At 53.7% G+C, this 19,884-nt stretch overlaps 1 protein-coding gene across 3 annotated transcripts; it reads right to left on the bottom strand.

The window, feature by feature from the left end:
* Window positions 1–1,595: 1,595 nt before the first annotated feature.
* Window positions 1,596–15,539, bottom strand: HNRNPL (heterogeneous nuclear ribonucleoprotein L). 3 transcript variants are annotated; one of them, XM_088027594.1, is made up of 13 exons: window positions 13,036–13,311; window positions 10,988–11,106; window positions 10,164–10,401; window positions 9,959–10,046; window positions 9,049–9,143; window positions 8,892–8,964; window positions 5,421–5,492; window positions 5,029–5,309; window positions 3,883–4,004; window positions 3,371–3,572; window positions 2,740–2,797; window positions 2,540–2,635; window positions 1,596–1,981 (listed from the first exon to the last, which is right to left on the bottom strand). In XM_088027594.1, exons 1-13 carry the CDS (start codon window positions 13,294–13,296, stop codon window positions 1,923–1,925), a joined length of 1,764 nt encoding a protein of 587 aa, XP_087883720.1. In that variant the 5' UTR covers window positions 13,297–13,311; the 3' UTR covers window positions 1,596–1,922. The 3 variants fall into 3 exon arrangements, with proteins under 3 accessions (XP_087883720.1, XP_087883721.1, XP_087883719.1); XM_088027595.1 differs by lacking the exon at window positions 13,036–13,311 and adding an exon at window positions 15,470–15,539 and having other exon boundaries at window positions 5,029–5,492; XM_088027593.1 differs by having other exon boundaries at window positions 5,029–5,492.
* Window positions 15,540–19,884: the final 4,345 nt, after the last annotated feature.

Below are 19,884 nucleotides of genomic sequence, written 5' to 3' on the forward strand. Positions count from 1 at the left end.
GATTTAGAAGTTTATGGCTGCAAGGCAACTGTGGTTTCTCCTTTCCAGAGGTTGTTTGAACCTTACCCTGGCGAAGCAGTTTCTTCATTCCATAAATGCCATGTGACTTCAGATGTGAATAATTTGAGTTTAAAAAACTTCACTGTAAATTCCCCAAGTGGGTTTTTTTTTCCTAAGGTTTTAAGAAATCTCTACACCCAACATGGACATCGAACTCACGACCCTGAACTCGAGCCGCGTGCTCCACGGACTGAACCAGGCAGGCATCCCAGTGAGTTTTCAGGTGCACATGCACGAACAAGGCACAGTAAACAGTCCTCACTGATTCTCTGCAAACTGCCTCTTCCAGCATGAGTCAAGGTCCTTAAAGGAGGATCCTTCTACCTACAGCCCCCCCATGCCCCACCCCAAGCATATACCCAAGTTCCCATCTACCCACAATTAAGAGTACCACATTGCAATTGTTATCTTTAAGTAGACTCCACACCCAGGGTGGAACCCAACCCTGGGCTTGAACTCACAACCCTGAGACCAAGGCCTGAGCTGAGATCAAGTGCCCTTGATGTCTTAAGCACACGCCCCGAATTATCTTTTACTCCGCAATTCACCTCCACCACCAGTATCAGGCAAGTTGGCTTGAGGCATTTGCCTGCATAGCAGTACTGCTTACAGTATCAAGAAATTAGATTTTACCTTTTAGGACCAGGGAAAGGATGACATCCCCATGAAGATACTGTGCAGGGGGGTAAGGATAAGGAAGCCGTGTGTGTGACAGGACAGAGAACACTGTACAGCATAAAGCATTTTGTTAAAAGAACTTTATGGGGGTGCGGAAACACACCAAAAATTGTTAAAGGGACTGGGAAGCAAATCTTCACTTTTATCTGAGGTTTTAATTTCCTTATTTTCCAGCCTTATAAAAAGCAAATATTTGACAGGACGAAAGCTTTTTTTTTTTTTTAAAGATTTTATTTATTCATGAGAGAGAGAGAGGCAGAGGGAGAAGCAGGCTCCCAAGGAGCAGGGAGCCTGATGCGGGACTCGATCCCAGGACCCTGGGATCATGACCTGAGCCGAAGGCAGGCGCTTAACCATCTGAGCCACCCAGGCGCCCGAAAGCTCATTTTTTAACTCTTGAAGTTCTTAATCTTTCCAGCACCATTTACTTTTTTTTTTAAGATTTTATTTATTTGACAGAGTTAGCGAGAACAGAAACACAAGCGGGGGAGTGGGGAAGGGAGAAGCAGGCTTCCTGCTGAGCAAGGAGCCCAATGCGGGGCTTGATCCCACGACCCTGGGATCATGACCTGAGCCGAAGGCAGACGCTCAACGACTGAGCCACCCAGGCGCCCCAGCACCATTTACTTTTTAAGTGACTCTCCCAACTAGATTCAGCTGACTTGAGCAGGGCCCATGAAGAATGCAACAAGCTCTCCCAGACTTTCCTCAACAGACTCCTTAATTCCTAGCAGCATTCCTGGGCTGGGCCCGCCATCTCCCGAAGGCCTGAAGCTGTGTCCCAGCCTGCCTGCTCCTCGGCAGGAGACCAGGTGGGAGGTAAGCAGACACAACCTGGAATCCCAGTAAGCACAATGTTTATTTTCCAAACAATTTTATTGAAATGTGCCAAGAATACACGGGCAGCACAAATGTAGAACAGGAAAAAAAAAAATCACATGTACAATAATTTTTTAAAAAGTGAAGGTTAATCTTGGGAGATATCAGGTCCCCCTCCCCTCCCCCTCCAGACTTCCGGCGTTTCCGTTATGGTTAAGCCCACTAACCTAGCATTTAAAAAAAAGGAATACAAGAACTTTTGCAAAAGAAAAAACAAAAAACAAAACCAGAAACAAAACAAAACAAACAGCATAAAGGAAAGAGAAATGTTTTCCTGCTCAGATGGGACTCTTCCTGGGCACCTATTAGGAGGCGTGCTGAGCGGTGGAGAAACACAACTTCAGAGTGTAAGGGTATGGACCATCTGCAAAGGAGAACAAAAGGAGGTTTGGCTGGGCCCCCCTCTCTGGAGGCGCCAACCACCCCGCCCCACTCCGTTTCCTCCGTTTCTGCAGTTCGCCTCCGAGGATCTAACTGGTCACTGCCCAATGCGAGACTTACAAACAAGCCCAACACTGAAGGCACTTCCCCTCCCCTGTCTTTTGATTCCACGGGGAATCCCATTCCCAGCTCCTCAGCTGGCCCAGGGCCTCAGTGGGCAGATGTTCCCCGCTGGCCAGATCAGCCCCTTTCCTGGGTACCATCTGAGCCAGCCCCTGACGCACAGAACGCCAGTCCCTGGAGAATGAGTCTCAGTAACCCTCAAGCTGACAGAATGGCGGCAAGCAGCCAGGCTGGCCCTCCCTCCCATGGGGACCATCAGGCTAATCTCCTGGCGACCAGGTCCCACCTGCCCATGTCAGCACCAGTGAAGAGATCTCTGGAGCCCTATATGTTGATGGCAAGGAAGGACGGCTCTGGCCTGAAGCCAGCCCACCATTAGGCCACGAGGGGGACAACTACAGGACACACAGATACTCACTTGGGTTTTTCATCTGGTAATGATTCAGGAAGCCCAAAGTCTCCAGGGCATCGCTCTTGGATTCCCACTCCAGCAGCCCAGAGGAGCTGCGTTCACCTATCAGAATGCAAAGTCAGTTTTAGGATGACCTGAGCAGGAAGCAGGGGGCCACCCACCTACAACCGAGGAATGGGGAAAGGCAGCGGGGGCAGTTTACTCACTTTTGCCTGAGAATACTTTCACAGAAGATGGCCGTTTCACTCCCAGCTCGTCGCAGATCTGCAAGACACAGAAAAGATTCAGAGACGGGAGTAACCACGTGGCAGGAGTCAAGCAGCCCAAGATGAGAGTAGAAACTGCTTTTTAAAATCCCCATCTGGGTGTAGCAGCACTAAACAAATGTTTGCTGAACTGAAGAGCAACATCTCAGGCCCGAGCAAGGTCTCAAGTCCAACCCTGCCAGTCAGCCCTCCTCCCCCTCAGTGTCCCAGTTTCCTCTGATGAGGCTTGAATGGGAGCCTCCCTTCTGATGTTATCGAGACATGGAAGGGCCTGACTCCTTGGATGCTTTTGAGACTGGACTCTGATCACCACTCTCTCACCCAGACACGGAGAAACCTTTTCCAGCCAACAGCAGCCATCCTAGTTTATCAATAATGCAAACAGTACAGCCACCTCCACTGCGGCTAGGGCTCCGGAACCATTCTCAGCCTGTCTTTCCTGGTCCCTGCTGCATCCCCGGGGCCCAACCCAGGGCCTGGCAGAGCTGTGGCTCAGAAGGTCCTCTAAAAGACTAAAATAAATGGCTCATTCAGATAGCTGTGGTGAGGGACCAAACTCCACAGCACCCACCTCGAAGAAGTTCTCCTCCGTCACCTCCAGAGGGGCATTGAAGAAGTGTAGCACGTTGCTAGGGTGCTGGATGCGGTTCTTGGCTGCCTGCTCTGGAGTAGAGAACCGATTGTTCCTGGATTCGCTGAAGTCTTTATAACTGCAGGACCCGTCTTCTAGCCCGTAGGACTGCCCGGGCATGATGGCCGGTTGCTTGGAGACACTGTACCAGGGGAGAGGAGCTCTTTGTCAGACCAGACCCCAAGCCCTCCACGGTGGCCCCGTTCCTGTCTGAAAATGCTGTGTGCCTCAGGGAGCATTGCTCCACAGCTGAGGCGAGGCCAACGCACTTGTTCCCACTGCTTCAGTCAAACGCCGGGGAGCATTCCCGCCACACCCAACCCCTGCCCCAACAAGCACCTGGACTCCCTGTGCTCCTGTGCGGGGCCCTTTCCAGAGTGGTCCCAACCCACTTCCTTCTTCCCGCGGCTCCTCTCCCAACACCCGCAAGCCTGAGGAGACGAAATACCTACCAGACATTCAGCTTCTGCCCGAACATGAAGTTGTTGTTGAGGTGAGTAATGGCCCGGTCCACAGCATAGCCATCAGCCATCTCCACCATGGCAGCCCCCGGCTTGCTTTTCATAAATTTCACCTTGAGGAAAGCAATTGTGATCAGTGCCACTGCCCGGCTGCCAGGGACCCTTCTCCCACCCCTTCTGAGTTAGTTAAAAGCAAAGAACTCCTGGCTCTAGAGCGAGGCTTCCACCCCCTCACTTGTGAATGAGAAATCAGGAACACTGAGCGGCACGTGTGGCCCACAGCAAGGGCTCAGCGTGCCGGGCAGGGTTTTTCTCACCCGGGGGACACGACCCATGAGTGCATCACTTAATGAAGCACAACAAAAACGGGGGCGGGGGGGCACACGGTGAGAAAACAAGGCAGATCCTGCCACCAACATCTGTCTGGGAACACACAGATGCACACGGGCTACAGAGTGGGCCATGACGTGTTAACACCGCTGTGGGTGACAGGACTGGAGGCAGCGAACAACCCGTGACACAGGCGCTGAAGCCAAATCTCTAGCACGAGGTCCTGCTTCCACATAAAGGTCTGGGAACCTGGGCAAGTTATTCACCCTCCCTGCCTTCACTGCCCCTTGTCTCATCAAGGATTCTACTAACAAGCAAGTTGCTACACGTCCAGTCCTTTCCACAGCGCCTGATGTGCGGAGGGCAGGCTTAACCTGCACTATGGCTGCTACCACCATGACTCCCAGGCTAAGCCAGGGGCTGCAAGCACACAGGCTCCTGGGACTCAGCTGGGTTCAAGACAAATAAGCCACTTGGTCAGAGGTGAACAGCCACCTGTCCCACAGGCAAGGCAGAAAGGCCCAGAGTGATCCTCAGCCACAATAGATTTGAGTTTTATAATCACATTCGTCTGATGTTAGGCACTAGTACTTCCACGTGAAGAATTCCCGGTTAATGCCCCCGATTAAGAAACAACAAAAAACCCATGGTGAGGACCAAACAAAACATTAGCAGCCGGTCGCCTGCTTCAGTGAGTCACTCTCTCGGAATCAGCCTGCTGCCAGCCAGGCTCCTTCCCCCACCATGACGCACGAGGCTCGGCCCGCTAGGTCTATAAGGGAAGCAATGGACCTAACAGAGGCTCACCTTCTCCACATTGCCATACAAGCAGAAGACATTGAAGACCCGATCACAGTTCATCTTAGATTGATCCAAGCCATAGACCATGAGCACAGGGCTGTCGGCGTGGGGGCCATACTCGGGTGGTGGGGGAGGGGGTGGGGGGTGCCCATACTGGGGGCCGTAGCGACTTGGGCCCCGACGGTGACCCCCCACTGGTGGGCCCATCCTTCTCCCTTCGTAGTGAGGTGGGGGGGGCCCGTAGCCCTCATCATGGTAATGGCTGTGGTACCCACCGTGGGGCCCTCCTGGGGGGTGGGAAGGAAAGAGAGGGAGGACGGGTGAGAATTTGCGCGGCGGGCGGCGGGCAGGGGCACATGAGCCACGGGAGTCCACGGAGGGGAACCCCCTGCCCTCACCATATTCTGCGGGGTGATCTCCCAGGAGAGGGGGCTGTCTCTGGCGTTTGTTAGGGTTGCTGCCAGGATCACCTGCGGACAGAGAAAACAGTTAGAGGCTAACCTGGAACAAAGGGGGTCACCCTCCTGACTAGAGGCTAATCTCCAAGACCTTCAGTTCCTGCAAGCCTGAGGCAAACCCTCCCTTGCTCACCGGAGCTGCTGGGGCCTCCTTCCTGTGGCCTAACCCCGGGTGGGCATGAAGCCCAAGCCTCAAGGCTGGAGCCCACTTCCCTTCTCCTGCCCATGCCAAGCGGCTGGTTTCCTTTCTCTGGGAAGGATGAGGCCAGCTTCTGGGCTCTCTCTCTCTTGCCCTGGCCCAAATGAGAAGCTGAGCTCTCGGGTCCTCTGGGGAACCTGCAGATGCTATGGAAGTTATGTTATGGAGGACCAAGAACAGATTTCTAGAACTCCCAATAAAGGGAGAGGAGTCAAGAGTGGAAAAACCACCAAGGGAAGGCAGGACAGAAAAGATAAAATCTGGCCCCCAGAGTTCCAAGGTTCTAGGAGCTCTAGGTCCCACTCTCTAGGCCCCTTCTTTCTCCACCCTGGTCCTCCCGGCCACCCCCCCCACCCCCTCCCCCAAGTCACATCCAACCCGAGGAGAGGGACTGTGGGAAAGGACGAGCAGGGCAACATCAAAACCAGTTCAATTGAACAGTCATGTACAAGGCATTGACATTCTCAGACCCCGACAATGGCGCAGATCCACCCCAGACCCCAGCTGCAATGCATAGTCGCTACATGAATTTAGCGCTTGAGTGGCAGACACTGTGCGAAGCGCTTTACAGACATCACCACTTCAGAAATTCCTCACAACAACCCTATGAGGTAGGTACTATTTTAGCCCCCGGTTTACAAATAAGGAACCTGAGCACTCAACTTTTAACTGAGCAGTTAAAAGACACTTTGGCCCAAGGTCACAAAGCAAAAGTTAGCCGCCGAGCCAGGATTTGAACCCAGGTCTGGCTGACTCCAAAACCCAGGGCTCGGGATCACTGTCCTTTCCTGCCACCCGGCCTGGGTTTTGTTTCCAACAATCAGTCATTACAAAGATGGAAAAGGGCTACTTACAGCAGAAGTACAGAGTACAATGTCCATTTGTCACAAAAAACAAATCTGTATTTTCTCTTACCATTGGACGCTTCAACAGTGAGTTAGCACAGTTCTGAAAGATGGCGTCCCATCAAACATACACTGCGACCCTGCATCACATGGTTTTACAGTCATAAATACAAGTTACGGTACACATCCGCTACAAATTTTTTTTTTTTAAGAATTGTCTTAAAAGTCAATGTTTTTGATTAAATCAAAAATGGCTCACAGATGTTCTGTCCTCAGAAGATACCAGAAAAGTGGAAAATAAAGGTGTATGAAGTGGGTAGTGTCCCTCCGTGTGGTCAGCTCCTCACACTTGTGTGCTGCAGTGCGGTGCTTCTGGCTGTGTAGCGCTCCGTGTGCGTGTCTCCTGGGTATGGGTGTGCCAGTGGCCCCACTATGCCCGCGCTTTTGGCCTTGGGAGCGCGCCCGGTTACCCACCAGCAGGTAACTGTGTACCTCTGAGCTGTTTGGCTGTCTGGTTTTAGATCTGTTTTGTTTTTTTTTTGATTTTTTTTTTGTTGTGGTTTAAGTTTTTTTTTTTTTTTTTTGCTCTCTGATCTCCAGTTGGTGCAGATTATGTTGGCAGCCGATGACTGCGGAAAAAATAAAAATATCAAAACAGAAAAGAACAAAAAAAAAGCCCTCCCCAAACCAAAGGACTTAAAAAACAAAAAACAAAAAAACAACCCATATGGCGAGGAATGGAGAGAGGATCCTATTGTCTTGGAGGCCCATGGAATCTACTTCGGTCTATGAAACGTTCTCCGAAAAGAGCGCCGCTGGCTGGCTGGGAGAGCTCTGTTCTCTGTGTTTCCTACTTCTGTGTACATTCTCGGGTTCGAGTTTGCTTGGATTTTGACTTGGTTTTTTTTTTTTTTTAATGTTTAATAAAAAAGCAGTGTCTGCTGCCATGTTGCGTCTCTTTCTCTCTTTGTCTCTGTCTGCCTCTGTCTCTGTGCTGGTAGCTGTTCGTTGGAGCGCGGTGTGGTGTTCTTGATGTAGTGAGCTCAAGTCTGCGGCTGTTTCTGGGGACGTGGTGGAGGCTGCGTGTTCTGTTCTCTCCCGGAAGAGCTAGTGCTTTCTACCCTGTGTGTTGGTGAGCAATGTGCAGAGGCAGAGCCGCTGAAGTATGGTTCCCGAGGGGTGGCGAAGCACCGCCCTCACTCCAGGCCACCTCCTCAGCTCTCGTTTTTGCCCCCCCGTCTTGGGGCGGCCAGAGCTGAGAGGCATCAAAACCAATGCACAGCCAGCCCCTGCCACTAGCCCCTGCCGGTCTGCACATCTTCTAGTTATGTTCCTTGGAGAAGAAATGGTTGGTTGCCATGTTTCTGTTAGCGGTCATGTAATGCCATTGCCCGCTCTGGTATTCACTCGGATCACCAATTTGCCTCTGACCTCTGGAGGGGCGGCCAGGCCCACAGCGCCCACCGTGAGGGTCCTGGGGAAGAGTCTAGCCCACCCTGCCCACTGCTTCCCAGCTGCGAGGGCAAGCAAGACAGGCCCACCTAGGAATGGGGGCCTCTGGCCTCCCAGGGCCCCGCGAGAGGTCAGCAACCAGCCTCCTCCCTCAGCCCGTGGCCTAGTCCGACGTATCAGACCAAGACAGACAGAGATGACGGTCTCGCTGAGGGGGTTGCCGCGCTTTTCCAAAGGCCATCCTCCTCCACCTCTCCCTCCTATCCAAGGCAAACCATTCTTGACAGAGTCTAGGAAGGGGGTTGTCCGTTTGCCCCCCCCCCCCGCAGAGATGTTGAGTCCCCGCTACAAGGGAGGTGAGGCGTGTCCGCCCTGCTCCAATCCAGGGTGTCTCACCTCCACAAGTCAACTTGCTCAAAGGCTCTCCTCCAAGGGTCTGGGCGCCCTCGTTACCTCCCCAGTCTGCCCCCGCCCTGCCCCCAGCAGACCCTCTTGATAGTGACAAGCAAGAGAACCATTCCTGGCCCAGTGAGAATGGAGAGTCAGTGACTCTAGGCAGGCTCCTAGAAGGGCAGCAGCAGAATCCGTCTGGGGGCTGCTACTGGTTTATAAGGCATTGCCACGCCCTGTGCTCAGCGAGGCCCTGCTCCCCAACCCCTTTCAAGCCTCTGCCCTGGCTCTATACCCTCAGCCACGTCAAAGGGCCCCCAGCAGCAGCTAGAACCTACAGAGGCCCCCTCATTCACCCTCTCCCACTGAAGCACCTTTTCCAAGAGCTGACCGCGCCCCCCAGGCCCTCCCATGTCCATAGGGAGCCCAATGGCATTACATAACCCTGAGCCCGGGTCAATGAAGTGCACTAGTCGAGTGAAGGCAAGGCAGGTGTGTTTAGAACAAAGTTGCCATCAGGATTACCTTGTCCACTGAGATTGGGGTTTGTGTAGTCCCAAGTATCCTGATCGTTCTTGAACACATTCAAGCGTGTGGGCTGCAGGGACAAGACAAAGCTTGAAATTAGCCAGGCCCCAGCTCACCTAGAAGCTGACAAGGAGTAGTCGTTTCCTAGACCTACCTTCGCGTATTCGATCTTCAGAGTGCAACAGCCTGAGTAAATGTCAGCCCCATTGAGCGAGGCCTTGGCCCGCTGGGCACTCTGCACAGAATCAAATGTGGGTGAAGTTAAGAAAAGCCCCAAGACAGGTGCTCTTTGGAAAGGGCTTCGAGCGGTCCCAGAAAGGGAGGAGGATGAGGGAGCACCCGAAGACCATCCTGCATGTGCGCTCTGGGGTTAGTTCACTGGCCAGTCACTAGCCGCTTACATGGAGAGGCTGGAGTGCTGCCCCGGGTGGGCAGTCACCGTCCAGTTCCTCTGTCATCTGCACTCCCAACCCCACGAGCCCACAGGTGGCAGCAACTCCCTCGGCCACCACCCCAGGCCAAGCCACTTTCCCTTTGCCCCATCCTCTCTTGTGCCTTGTGCTTCGACTAAGCCTGGACAATCTCTGAAACATCAACCGGACGACGGTCCTGCCTGGAAGGCCATCAGTGGCTTCCCACCGCACCCTGACCGTGCTTCACAGCACTGCCTCAGAAGCCCTGCTCACTGCTTCTAACGCCCGCAGTGAATCTTCTGTGCCTCATCAGCCGCCAGGCCGTTTGCGGTCTCCAACGCTAAGGACCTGAGCACCTTTACAGAGACCGGTTCTTCTGCCCTGAATACCAGCTCCTATTTCCTCATGGCAACAGGGTATCAGCCTGCCATACCTGCCGGTCGCTCCTCCCCCCTACGGCACTTTAGACTTGACCTTTCACGCTACATGCCTTACTGTTCGTTAACGATCCTTCCCATCAAGGAAAGGGGCTCTAGGAAGGGATCTGGCACCTGGCAGCCACTAGGGCTCCGTGCTGGTTGAAAGGACAGGGCCCTGCCGAGCCTTGTGAGAGCCCTCACCTCAAAGAACACCCCTTTCCCAACAAAGGATATTCCACCATGGCCTGGACTCCATTCTTCCGGAAAATAACAATTCTCTGGACAGGACCACAAGGGTTGCAGATAGTGTAAAGAACATCCTGTAAAAAGCACACAGGCAAGATGAAAGGGCACTGGCAGGTCAGTCTGGTTCAGGAGAGAGAATGGGAGGAAGAGAGCTCACAAAAGCAGCTAAAAGAAGGCCTGTTGGCACGCACCGTGGTAATGGAATAAATCGGGTTCAGGATGGTAAAGAGAAGCACACTGTTGACACTCCGGGAGTCATCAGAGTCCCCGGGGCGGGAGATCTTCTGGCTGGTAGAGTAATTGACAAAAGCTGGGTGGCCAGCAATGTAGATTTGGTTGTCGGCTGCGTAGTTCACAGCGTTGCAAGCCCCCAACACGTCTTCAAACTCCACCAACGCTTGTCTCTTTTTAGGCATTACTACCACATAACTGGCAGAGAAAACACATGTTTCAGTCCTCTCAGGGAAACACAGACAAGAGAATTAACATTCAACTTTCCCTGAATGGACTCATCTCTCTGGACTCCTCTGTACCTCCACCATGGTTTCCTGACCTGAACACCCTGCACCCTATGTGGCACAATAGGCAAAAGAGATGTAGCTGTGGCATCCACCTCCTCTGGGAAGCCTTCCTTCCTGAGTCCTCCTCCCTGGAGTCAGATGCCTCCTGCAGGCTCCTGGCCTTTCCTATCACAGTACTGATCACCCTGGGTGGGCAGCTATCTGGAAGGAGCCCGAAAGCTTCATTTGTTACTCTATTCCCAGCACCTAACACGTGACAAAAATACTTGCTAAATGAGGGAATGTGGACTAGAAGCTAGAGACAGGAAAAAAAAAAAAAAAAAGACATGAAACTCGCCATAACCTGTCCCAAAGTATAAGGGCCAAACCTAAGAGTGGAGGAGTCCCAGGACCCTGGGCCAAACTGGCCATGTCACTTCCTAAAGAAACTAAGGACGCACAGGACACCAAGGAGTTGCATTCTATGTTCAACCCGTGGCCTCTGATTGGAATACCTGATGGGTCCAAATTCCTGCAAGGCCTCCACAAGGTCAGCTTCCACCACGCCGTCAATCAGGCCCCTGATGTGGACAACTGGGGAGGCAGGGGTTTTGTGTGGGTCATCGTAGTTCTCCTGAGAAAAGAAACAAGAACGTAACTTAATTTCCTGCTGTACGGGATGGTGGCCCACTGCCCTCTGTGCTGCTGGGAGACCCAATCAGATAAGACGCTTAAGTGTCACACAGAGCAGACAAGGGATGGCAATACAAACCAATCACCCCAAAACGATTTTGGGCCAGCCAGTGCTCAGGCCCTGAGTGGGTGGCCAGCCACTTGCCTATACCTCTTGTTGTAGCTTCTAAGGAAGGCAGAATGGAATACAAGGCTTGCCCTATACCTTATATTCCTCCTAGAATTTTTCTCTTCCCACTGGTCAAGAAAACGGGAAAAGATTGGGATGGAAAGGGGACAGCATTGGCAGGAAGGGCTCAAACAGCTTTTTGCTGCAGTCTGAATCACAATATTCTCTTGGAATGTTTCTTTGCCCTTCCCCTTGTGCAACAAGCCCAGCCAAGCATTGCTGTTCCCACCACTCACCCCCAGGATCAGTCACGGTAAAAGAGCCCATGTCCCAAAAGCTGTGAAAACCACTTCTAGTCTTTAATCACCCACAAAAATCTGTGCTAGAAAATACTGCCTAGGCTAGACTATGGAAAATCAAGATGAGAAAGGTCCTTCAGAAAAAAAAGAAACTCCAACCCACATCACTAAAAACCAAGACGGTTCCCCCCCAAGAAGTATCTTTCCACCCACACAGAAAGAAGCCTCTGGAATCAGGAGGAAAGTAACTTTCTCCATGTCTCCTGGGCTCTGGGCCCAACCTCCTGTTTGAGAGCCACCAAGCAGAAGCCCATGGAACAGGGGCAGAATTGGATTCTATTTCAGGAACGAACCACACAAACCACAGGAGGCACACCCGCCTGATTACCAGCTCAGCGGTTGGAGTTCCATAGCCCATAAATTCTAATCCCAGCCCCTCCCCCACCACGAGCTACATGATCTGAACAAATTTACCTCAGCTCTCAAATCCCGAATTGTAATACCATCCTGTATCTCACACAAAACTGTTGGAAGATTTAGTTCAAGTAGTTTTAAAATGTGTGCAACAAGGCCTGCCACAATTTAAAACACTAGAAATCACAGCTAGAAATCACCACCAAACCCTGGAAAATCCTGCAAATGGCTGAACTGGAGAGGACTTCATGAACTTGCAGGGAGGAGGGAATACGCTCCAAGCCAGGAGGAACAAATGGTGGTCCTTTCCGACAAGGAGACCAAAGACGTCGAATCCCTTCCAAAACGCCCACCCTCAGGGAACATTTTGGTTCACCAAACCAACTGCACCCTGTCAACCCCAGGAAATTTTAAGAAAACTTGTGATAGTTCCAAAACTTAGCTCAATTCCCAAACGGCGTAAAAGACCTTCACAAGCCCCCTTCTTCCGGTTTTCAAAGCCCACAAAAATGGGGACATATTCTGTTCTGGGGGAATATCCTCAAATTACATCAACTTCTATATCGACACAAACCATGACACTATAAAGATTAAATAGCGATAGGCCAGAATTCCCCACTCAGGCGCGGAAAAGGCCACCGCCCACCCGTTCCCGCTCACGCGGTGCCCCCCCCCCGCCGCCCACGAGGCCCAAGCAAAAGTGCGCTTGCGCGTGAGGGCAGCGAATTAAACGATAAAAGGAAAAAAACGGCCCGGCTCCCCCCCCCCCCGAACTCAACCCCGCGGCGCCTGCGCACTGCGCCACCCGCAGCGCGAGCTCCTTCCTCCGCCTCCCACACCCCCCCACCGCTCTGAATAGCGCGCACGCGCAAGCTGCTGTCCTCGCGCAAACCCCGCCGTTTGCCCAACGCCTGCCCCTCCCCCACCCCGTCACGGCGTGAGGGCCTGGGCGCGTGCGCAGAGGCGCCCCCCCCAAATGAATACCCTCAAGGTGGAAAATTTTCCGTCCCTTCCCGGCCGTCCCCGGCATCTAGGGCCCTGGCCTCACCCCGCCGCCGCCGCCCGCCGCCCCGGCTCCTCCACCGCCGCCGCCGCCTCCGTGCTGGTCGCCAGCGTTGTCCGTCTTGAGCCGCTTAGGGGCTCGGCCGCCCTCACTCCCGCCGCCGTAGTAGCGGCCACCGCCGCCTCCGCCGCCCGCCGCCGCCATCTTCACCATCGCTCCCGACCGCCTCCGCTGCTCGTCCGGCTGCTGCCTCTGCTCCAGCCGCCGACGCCGCTTCTCCGCCCGGGGCAGCAGCCTCCGCGACATGGCGGCGCAGAACCCGCCTCCCCCCGCCTCTCATTGGGGGAGGGACACGCCCGTCACTCGCCGCCCCCACCCGATAGGGGGAGCCACTGGTCCCGCCAAGGGGGGAGGGGAAGCCTCCGCCTGCCCTGCGCGTCTATTGGGTATAGCCCAAGCCATTCTTCAGACGGGCCCGCCCTCATTTGTCTGGGACACTCCTTATAGGCGAACGCTTTCTGCCAGTCATCTGGCTGACCCCGCCGCCTTAAAATAAACTCCAATTTGATAGGTCGGATTTCTGGCCCCGCCTTGCCTTCCTTGGAGCACCTGATAGGAACGACGCTCCCCACTCGCCCGAAAAGCCCCGCCTTCTTCCCACTTTCATTGGCTTCCTCACTAATCCATCAAACCGAAAATTCTTAGTGCTCCAGTCAAAACGGCTACCTTCCCGCGCCACTCCGCAAGGAAACCCCTCCCTTTTGCCTCTCTCCAGTGGTTACTGCAGATGCCCATCTTCTACGTTTCTACCCGCTTAGTCAATGAAGAGTGGAAAGGGTCGTAGGACCACCGGTGGTCTTTGATTGGGTGAAAAAGGAAAGCCCTCCCTAAACCGCCAGGCGCTCTTCGGCGCAGTCTAGGAAAGGATCAGAGGCGAGAGCGCAGGCGCGAATAGGCTTTCAGGCGTCTCTGGAGGCGGGGCAACCCTCTAAACCCGCGAAGGCCTGGCGTACCCCAAGTATTTATTGACGTGCTGGGTGGCGCGAGCTGCCAGTGCTACTCTGTCCCCACCGGTATACCTTATTCCTCTCCATCTCGAGCCCCCAGAACGCCGGAGGAATTTTTTAATAACCCAAACTTAACCCTTTCGGTAGAAAACCATTTGCCGCTGCCGACGGTCTTCGGACCCCGTCAAGTTCGCCGGCGTCCTTTCGCCGCTCCGCCCCACCTCTAAATTCAGCCATAAGAGTGCCCTTCAGTTTGCACAAAGGGAAGGACCTCTCACGCACTTTTCTGCCCGTGCAGACCCTTTCATCTAGAACCCTTTGTCTGCCACCCCTCCTGTCGGGGGGGATCACTCCTCTTGTCCGTGCAGCAGTCTCCACTGAAAAGCGTTCCTCGTCCCAACCAGTCCCGACCCCGAACCTGCTCTGTGGTAACCCCTGACCACGCAGGCCCGTGGTTTTCACGCGACAGCCCTGACCTCTGCGGCTCGTCACAGTCTGGTGACTGTCCCTTTTCCAGCGGGGAAGTCCTGTGTGGGTAAGGGAGCGGGGATCCCTCCCTTAGTGAGGCTGGCTCCCCTACCAAACATCAGCTACAGCACCCGGCACAGCGCTCGCGCTCTGCAAAGGAGAGTCCTGGTGCTCCAAGTGTCCGGCAGGCCTGCCTGCCTTGGGGACCGGGTAGAGCGACCCTTAAGATAATGCCCTCCCTCAGTCCCTAGGGTCCAACGACACCCAACAGCCGGAACCTAGGAGCGGGGCCGCGAGCTGAGCCAGGATCCCGCGTTTCGGGGCTGCTGCTTGGGGGTGAGAGGGGAGACACTGCGCTTAGAGAGGACTGAGTCGTGAGAAATAGGGGCGACTCCCCCAAAGATGCTTCGGAATCTTCCCAACGGTGAAAGGGGGCTCCCGAAATAGGAGCCCTCCTGGAAACTAAGTTTGAAATGGGGGTTAGGGGCGCGAAGAGAGTGAGACAGGATTGGTGGGTTCGCAAATTTGGAGCGATAATAAAGTTGGGAGCGGGCTGACGGGAATCTAAATCAGTTCCCGGTCACACTGGGAAGATTCGAAAAGGCAGGCGGAACACAGGTGGGGGGGCGGCGCAGCGCCTTCAACACGTGATCGGTGCGCCGAGGGGCGGGGCGGGTCCCACTGAAGGGCGGGGTCGCGAGGTCCCGACGTCAGAGGAATGCGGTGGGGGGAGGGGGGAGAGGGGCCCCTCCCCTCCCCGCCCCCGCGCCCGGCCCGTACGCCCCTCGCGCCGACGCGCGCCGCCGGGACGCGGCGGAACGGTCCTCGGCGTGGCGCGTTCCGGGTCGCTCGCCCGCCGGCTCGCACCCACGGCGGGCGCCCGAGCCGTCGCGTTATCTGCACCGTCGCGCTCCCGGTCTCCGCCCCTCCCCACCCCTCACGGCGGGCGGCACCTCCCACCCACCCCCCGCACCCCTCCCCGGCCCCTCGCCCCCAGCCCCTACCAGCTCGGCGGCGAGCCTGGCCGGCCGTCCGGGATCGAAAAGAGAGCAGACACTGGGAAGTTTTGGGGGAGGGAGGGGCGGGCCTTAAAGGGACCACGACCTCTTTTCAGCCTGGAAAAAAAATAGGGGGTGGGGTGGGGGGAGAGATCGACAGTGGCTCCGCGGTTGAATGGGGGAAACAACGCCAGAAAGGAATGGAAAGACTGATGCTCCGTGGCGTTAGGGCTCCGCGTCCCTTTTCCCCAAACACGCCAACCCCTCATTCCACCCACCCCCCTCCCCCTTCCTTCTCGGAAAGTCACGCAGTTGTTTGGCAGTCACGCCTCGTTTCTCCTGGTCAGCCAAGTGTTGTGTTAGTTGAGGTTAATGTTGGGGCGCACATTGTACAGATGGGAAAATGGGCTCAGAGGACCCAAGCGGCTAATCCAGGATCCCCCAGCTTTGTAAGTGGCCCTAGCGGGATTTGTCTGCCGCCGACGACGTGTAAGCGCCGCACTGCAGTACCTGTTGTGGTTATGGGGGCTGCGGTATGCCGTGCACGTTAAGGGCACCAGCTCTGGGGCCAGACTGCTGAGTTCAAGTAGGGAGCCTGCACTTACTAGCTCTGTGGTCTTGGAAAGTGAGAGCGTTTTTTGGGCCTCTTTTTTTCCTTATCCAATAGGAGAATGGTAATAGTACCTGCCTTCTAGGGTGGTCTTGAGAGATGCTGAGAATGTCTGGAAGCAGAGGGGACCTCAGGCCTACCCCCATTTCGCAGATAAGGTAAAATTGAGGCCCAGAGAAGGGAAAACCCAGTTGAAATACACCACAAGAAGACCTAGTCGCTCCCCCCTCCTTACAAGACCTAATCTGACCCTTGTAGGCACCTCCATGCCTACCCCTTTCCCACCTGTTTTTGACATGGCACAATGACTTCCTTTCATCAAATGCCCAGAGCCCATTCCTGACTTTGCACTGCCCCCCCCTTTGCCTAGAATATTCTCCCAGACCTTTTTGCTCCTCATCAGACGGGTCATGACTCAGATGTCACTTACTGACCATCCCAGCCTGGTTACCCCCATGCACTGTTATAATCATGACCCCCCATTTGTCTCCCTCTTTGCTCTTATTGCCATGTGAAAACACTTAGTTATTTAATTTCTGTCTCTTGGCTAGAATCTGGACTTTGGGGGCTGGAAGTAGGTATGTTTTAATCACTTTAAGCATCTACCCTAGGGTCATTCATTGAGCCAACACTAGTGGGGGCATTTGGGATAAAATGGTGAACAAGATATGGAAAATTTATAGTGAAATACTTATGTTCTGTTGAAATACTTAAGTAAAACATATGCTATCAGGTGGTGAGAACTGCTATTCAGAAATTAAAACGGGTGCCTGGGTGGCTTGGTAGGTTAAGTGTCTACCTTCCACTCAGGTCATGATCCCAGAGTCCTGGGATGGAGCCCTGAGCCCCAAGTCTGGCTCCCTGCTCAGGAGGGAGTCTGCTTCTCTCCCCACCCCCTCGTGCCTGCTTGCACGCGCTCTCTCTCTCTTTCTCTCTCTAATAAAGTCTTTAAAAAAATAAAAATAAATTAGAAAAGAAAACAGAGAAGGAAGATGAGGAATATATGAGGGCAGTTTGCTTGAAAGGGTATTAAGGGGAAGCCTCACTGAGGGGGTGACATTCTTGCAAAGACCTGAAGGAGGGGAGAGAGGAAGTCATGTGGATACCAGAGGACAACAATTCCAAGCAGAGGGAACAGCCAATGCAAAGGCCTTGAGGTGAAAAACGTGCCTGGTGTGTTCCAGGAACTGGCTTTGTGACTGGAGTAGAATGAGGGGGGTGGTAAATGGTAAGCGATGCTGTCAGAGATGGGAAAAAGGGCAGTCCAGTCCAAGAGGGGACTGAGGGGCCTCCGGGGCTGGGGGAGGACTTTGACTTTTCCTCTGAGGTGGAGCCCCTGGAGGCTTCCCAGCGGGGGAGGACCCTGACCTGGCTCAGGTATTCACAGGAGCCCTGTGGCTGCATGGTGTGGGTGTGGGAAACAGACTGTGGGAGGCGGGGTGGGAGCCAGGAAGACAGTGAGGAGGCTGATTCAGGAGAACAGTCTGGAGAAGAAGTGGGTCGGATCAGAGTGGAGGCCGTGGAGGGGTTGAAGAGGGCGAGTTGTGGATCTGTTTTGAAAGCAGAGCCCACAGGACAGGCTGAGGAGTCAAAGCTCCCCATGATTCAAAATCCCAACTGCAGGGCTCATAGTGGTGGCCAAGGTCCCCAGCTCTTTTTGGTGCTCTATTCACTATGAGATGCTGCTTTAAAAAAAAAAAAAAAGATTTTATTTATTTATTTGAGAGAGAGAGAATGAGAGAGTGAGCATGAGGGGGGGAGGGTCAGAGGGAGAAGCAGACTCCCTGCTGAGCAGGGAGCCCGATGCGGGACTCGATCCCGGGACTCCAGGATCATGACCTGAGCCGAAGGCAGTCGCCCAACCAACTGAGCCACCCAGGCACCCTAAAGTAACACCTTTATTGAGATATATTCATACAACTTAGTGGTTTTTATTCACAAGGTTGTGGGATGGTCACCACTGTGTAATTTCAGAACTTTCTCATCACCCCAAAAGAAACTCCATATCCTTTAGCAATCACCTGCCTTCAACCAGCAGTAACCCTTAAGCTACTTTCAGTCTCTATGGATTTGCCCATTCTGGGCATTTCATATCAATGGAATCATAAAACATGTGACCGGTTTGTTCAGGGTTCATCCAGGTTATAGGATGTCTTTCATTCCTTTTTGTGGCCAAATAATATTCTGCTGCATGGACATAGCACATTTGTATTCATCGGTTGATGATCACTACTGCTCACTTCTCCAGGACTTTAGCTCCTGGCTCACTGTCTCTCGTGCTGCCTCTCTCATCATCCTCAGTGATTTCCATACCCAGCTAGGTGACCCTCGGGCCATCCTTTGGGTTCCCAGACCTCCTCTTCGCCAATGAACTTGTCCTCCTCGCAGCCCCTCCCTCCCTTGGGCACACCTACACCTCTTAGAACACCACAGCCTCTTAGAACCTCAGCTCCAAGCGTCTGACTCACTGCCCATTGTATCCTGTCTTTCTAGTTCATTCCCTCCAAAACCTCAACTCCAACAATCCACTGACCCCCACCACCTTTCCTCTACCCCTCAGCCCCCTCATGTCTTCACACAGATCAAATTCCTTGACCGGCCATTGAGATCACCCCCTCACACACGTTCACGACACACCTCCCCACTCCACCATACTCATCTGGCAAAACCATAGTCCTTATAAAATCTAAGTTTCCACCTATCGCATGCCTGCATCTGTGCAGTGGAATGTGGGCGGAGAAAAACACACACCCATGCCAACTGGCCTCGCCTTAACTTCATGCCCACTGACTTGGAGTGGACCCACGGTGCTGCTTGGCAACTTTGCGGGTGTCCCTGCTCCCTTGATTCTCCCAGATGACATATCAGACCTTCTCTTCAAACCTCTGAGAGCTCCTTCCTCATCCTCACTCTCAACAGTGACCTCCTTCTTGTTTCCTGAGAGAATCGCAGTCACCTTCTCACCAGGTCCACCCTCCTCCTGCATTGTCACCCTCCAGGCCGCCTTCTGCCTTGTGCCTGGGGTTGGGGCGGGGGGTGGGGGGTAGGGGCACGTTCCCATCTGTTGCATTTCCTTTTTTTCCCCATGCCTGTTCTCATTTTTCTCTTCCCCCATTCAAGAAATTGATCCCTGTAGGCTCAGGGTCTCAGGAGAGAAAAGGGACAGGCCTGAGCGCGGAAATAGGTCAGCTCTCTTTTCTTTTTAAAGCCTCTTCAGGGCTCTAAGCGGAAATAGCTTCACGGTCTATTGAGCTTCAGAATGAAAGTTCAGATGCCCTCAGGGGCCATTTGTTAAGCCAGCCCAGTAGAGGGAAAAGTCTCCGTTGCATTCCACAGCGGGGACACCCTCTCCCCCCAGCTCTATTGAGGTACAGATGACATGAAGAAACTATACAAGTTGAGGAGTTTTGGCTTATGTAAACCTGGGAGGCCACCACAGCAACCAAGATCATGGCAGTGAGAATGAACATAGCCATCATTCCTGATTTCTTCGTCAAACCCTCCATCCCTCACCCCTCCATCCCTCACCCCTCCGCACAGCCACCGACCTACCTGCTTTCTGTCACTATTGGTTAGTTGTATTTTGCAGAATGAAATGATACAGTGTGGATTCTCGTGTCTGGCTTTTTTTCACTCAACATCATTGTTTTGCGCTTCATGCATGTCAAACTAGGCCATTGCAGGGGACAGTTTATCAAGTCACCACGACTGGTTTATCGAGTGACCTGTTGGTGGACATTTGCCTTCTCTCCACTTTTTGGCAATTACCGATAGAAGTGCTGTGAAGACTGGTGTACAAGTCTTTGTGTGA

This window comes from Eumetopias jubatus, unplaced genomic scaffold (assembly GCF_037043125.1).
Source record: "Eumetopias jubatus isolate StellerSeaLion01/CBP00866 unplaced genomic scaffold, mEumJub1_p1.0 scaffold_10, whole genome shotgun sequence".
NCBI lineage: Eukaryota > Metazoa > Chordata > Mammalia > Carnivora > Otariidae > Eumetopias > Eumetopias jubatus.

Excerpts from the sequence above, each read along its gene's own strand:
- HNRNPL (XM_088027593.1), bottom strand. The coding sequence starts at position 13,296 with ATGTCGCGGAGGCTGCTGCCCCGGGCGGAGAAGCGGCGTCGGCGGCTG. Across the intron at positions 8,965-9,048 it reads TGAAGATCGAATACGCGAAG|CCCACACGCTTGAATGTGTT; the intron begins GTAGGTCTAGGA and ends TTGTCCCTGCAG. Across the intron at positions 5,493-8,891 it reads CCCCAATCTCAGTGGACAAG|GTGATCCTGGCAGCAACCCT; the intron begins GTAATCCTGATG and ends CTCTGTCCGCAG.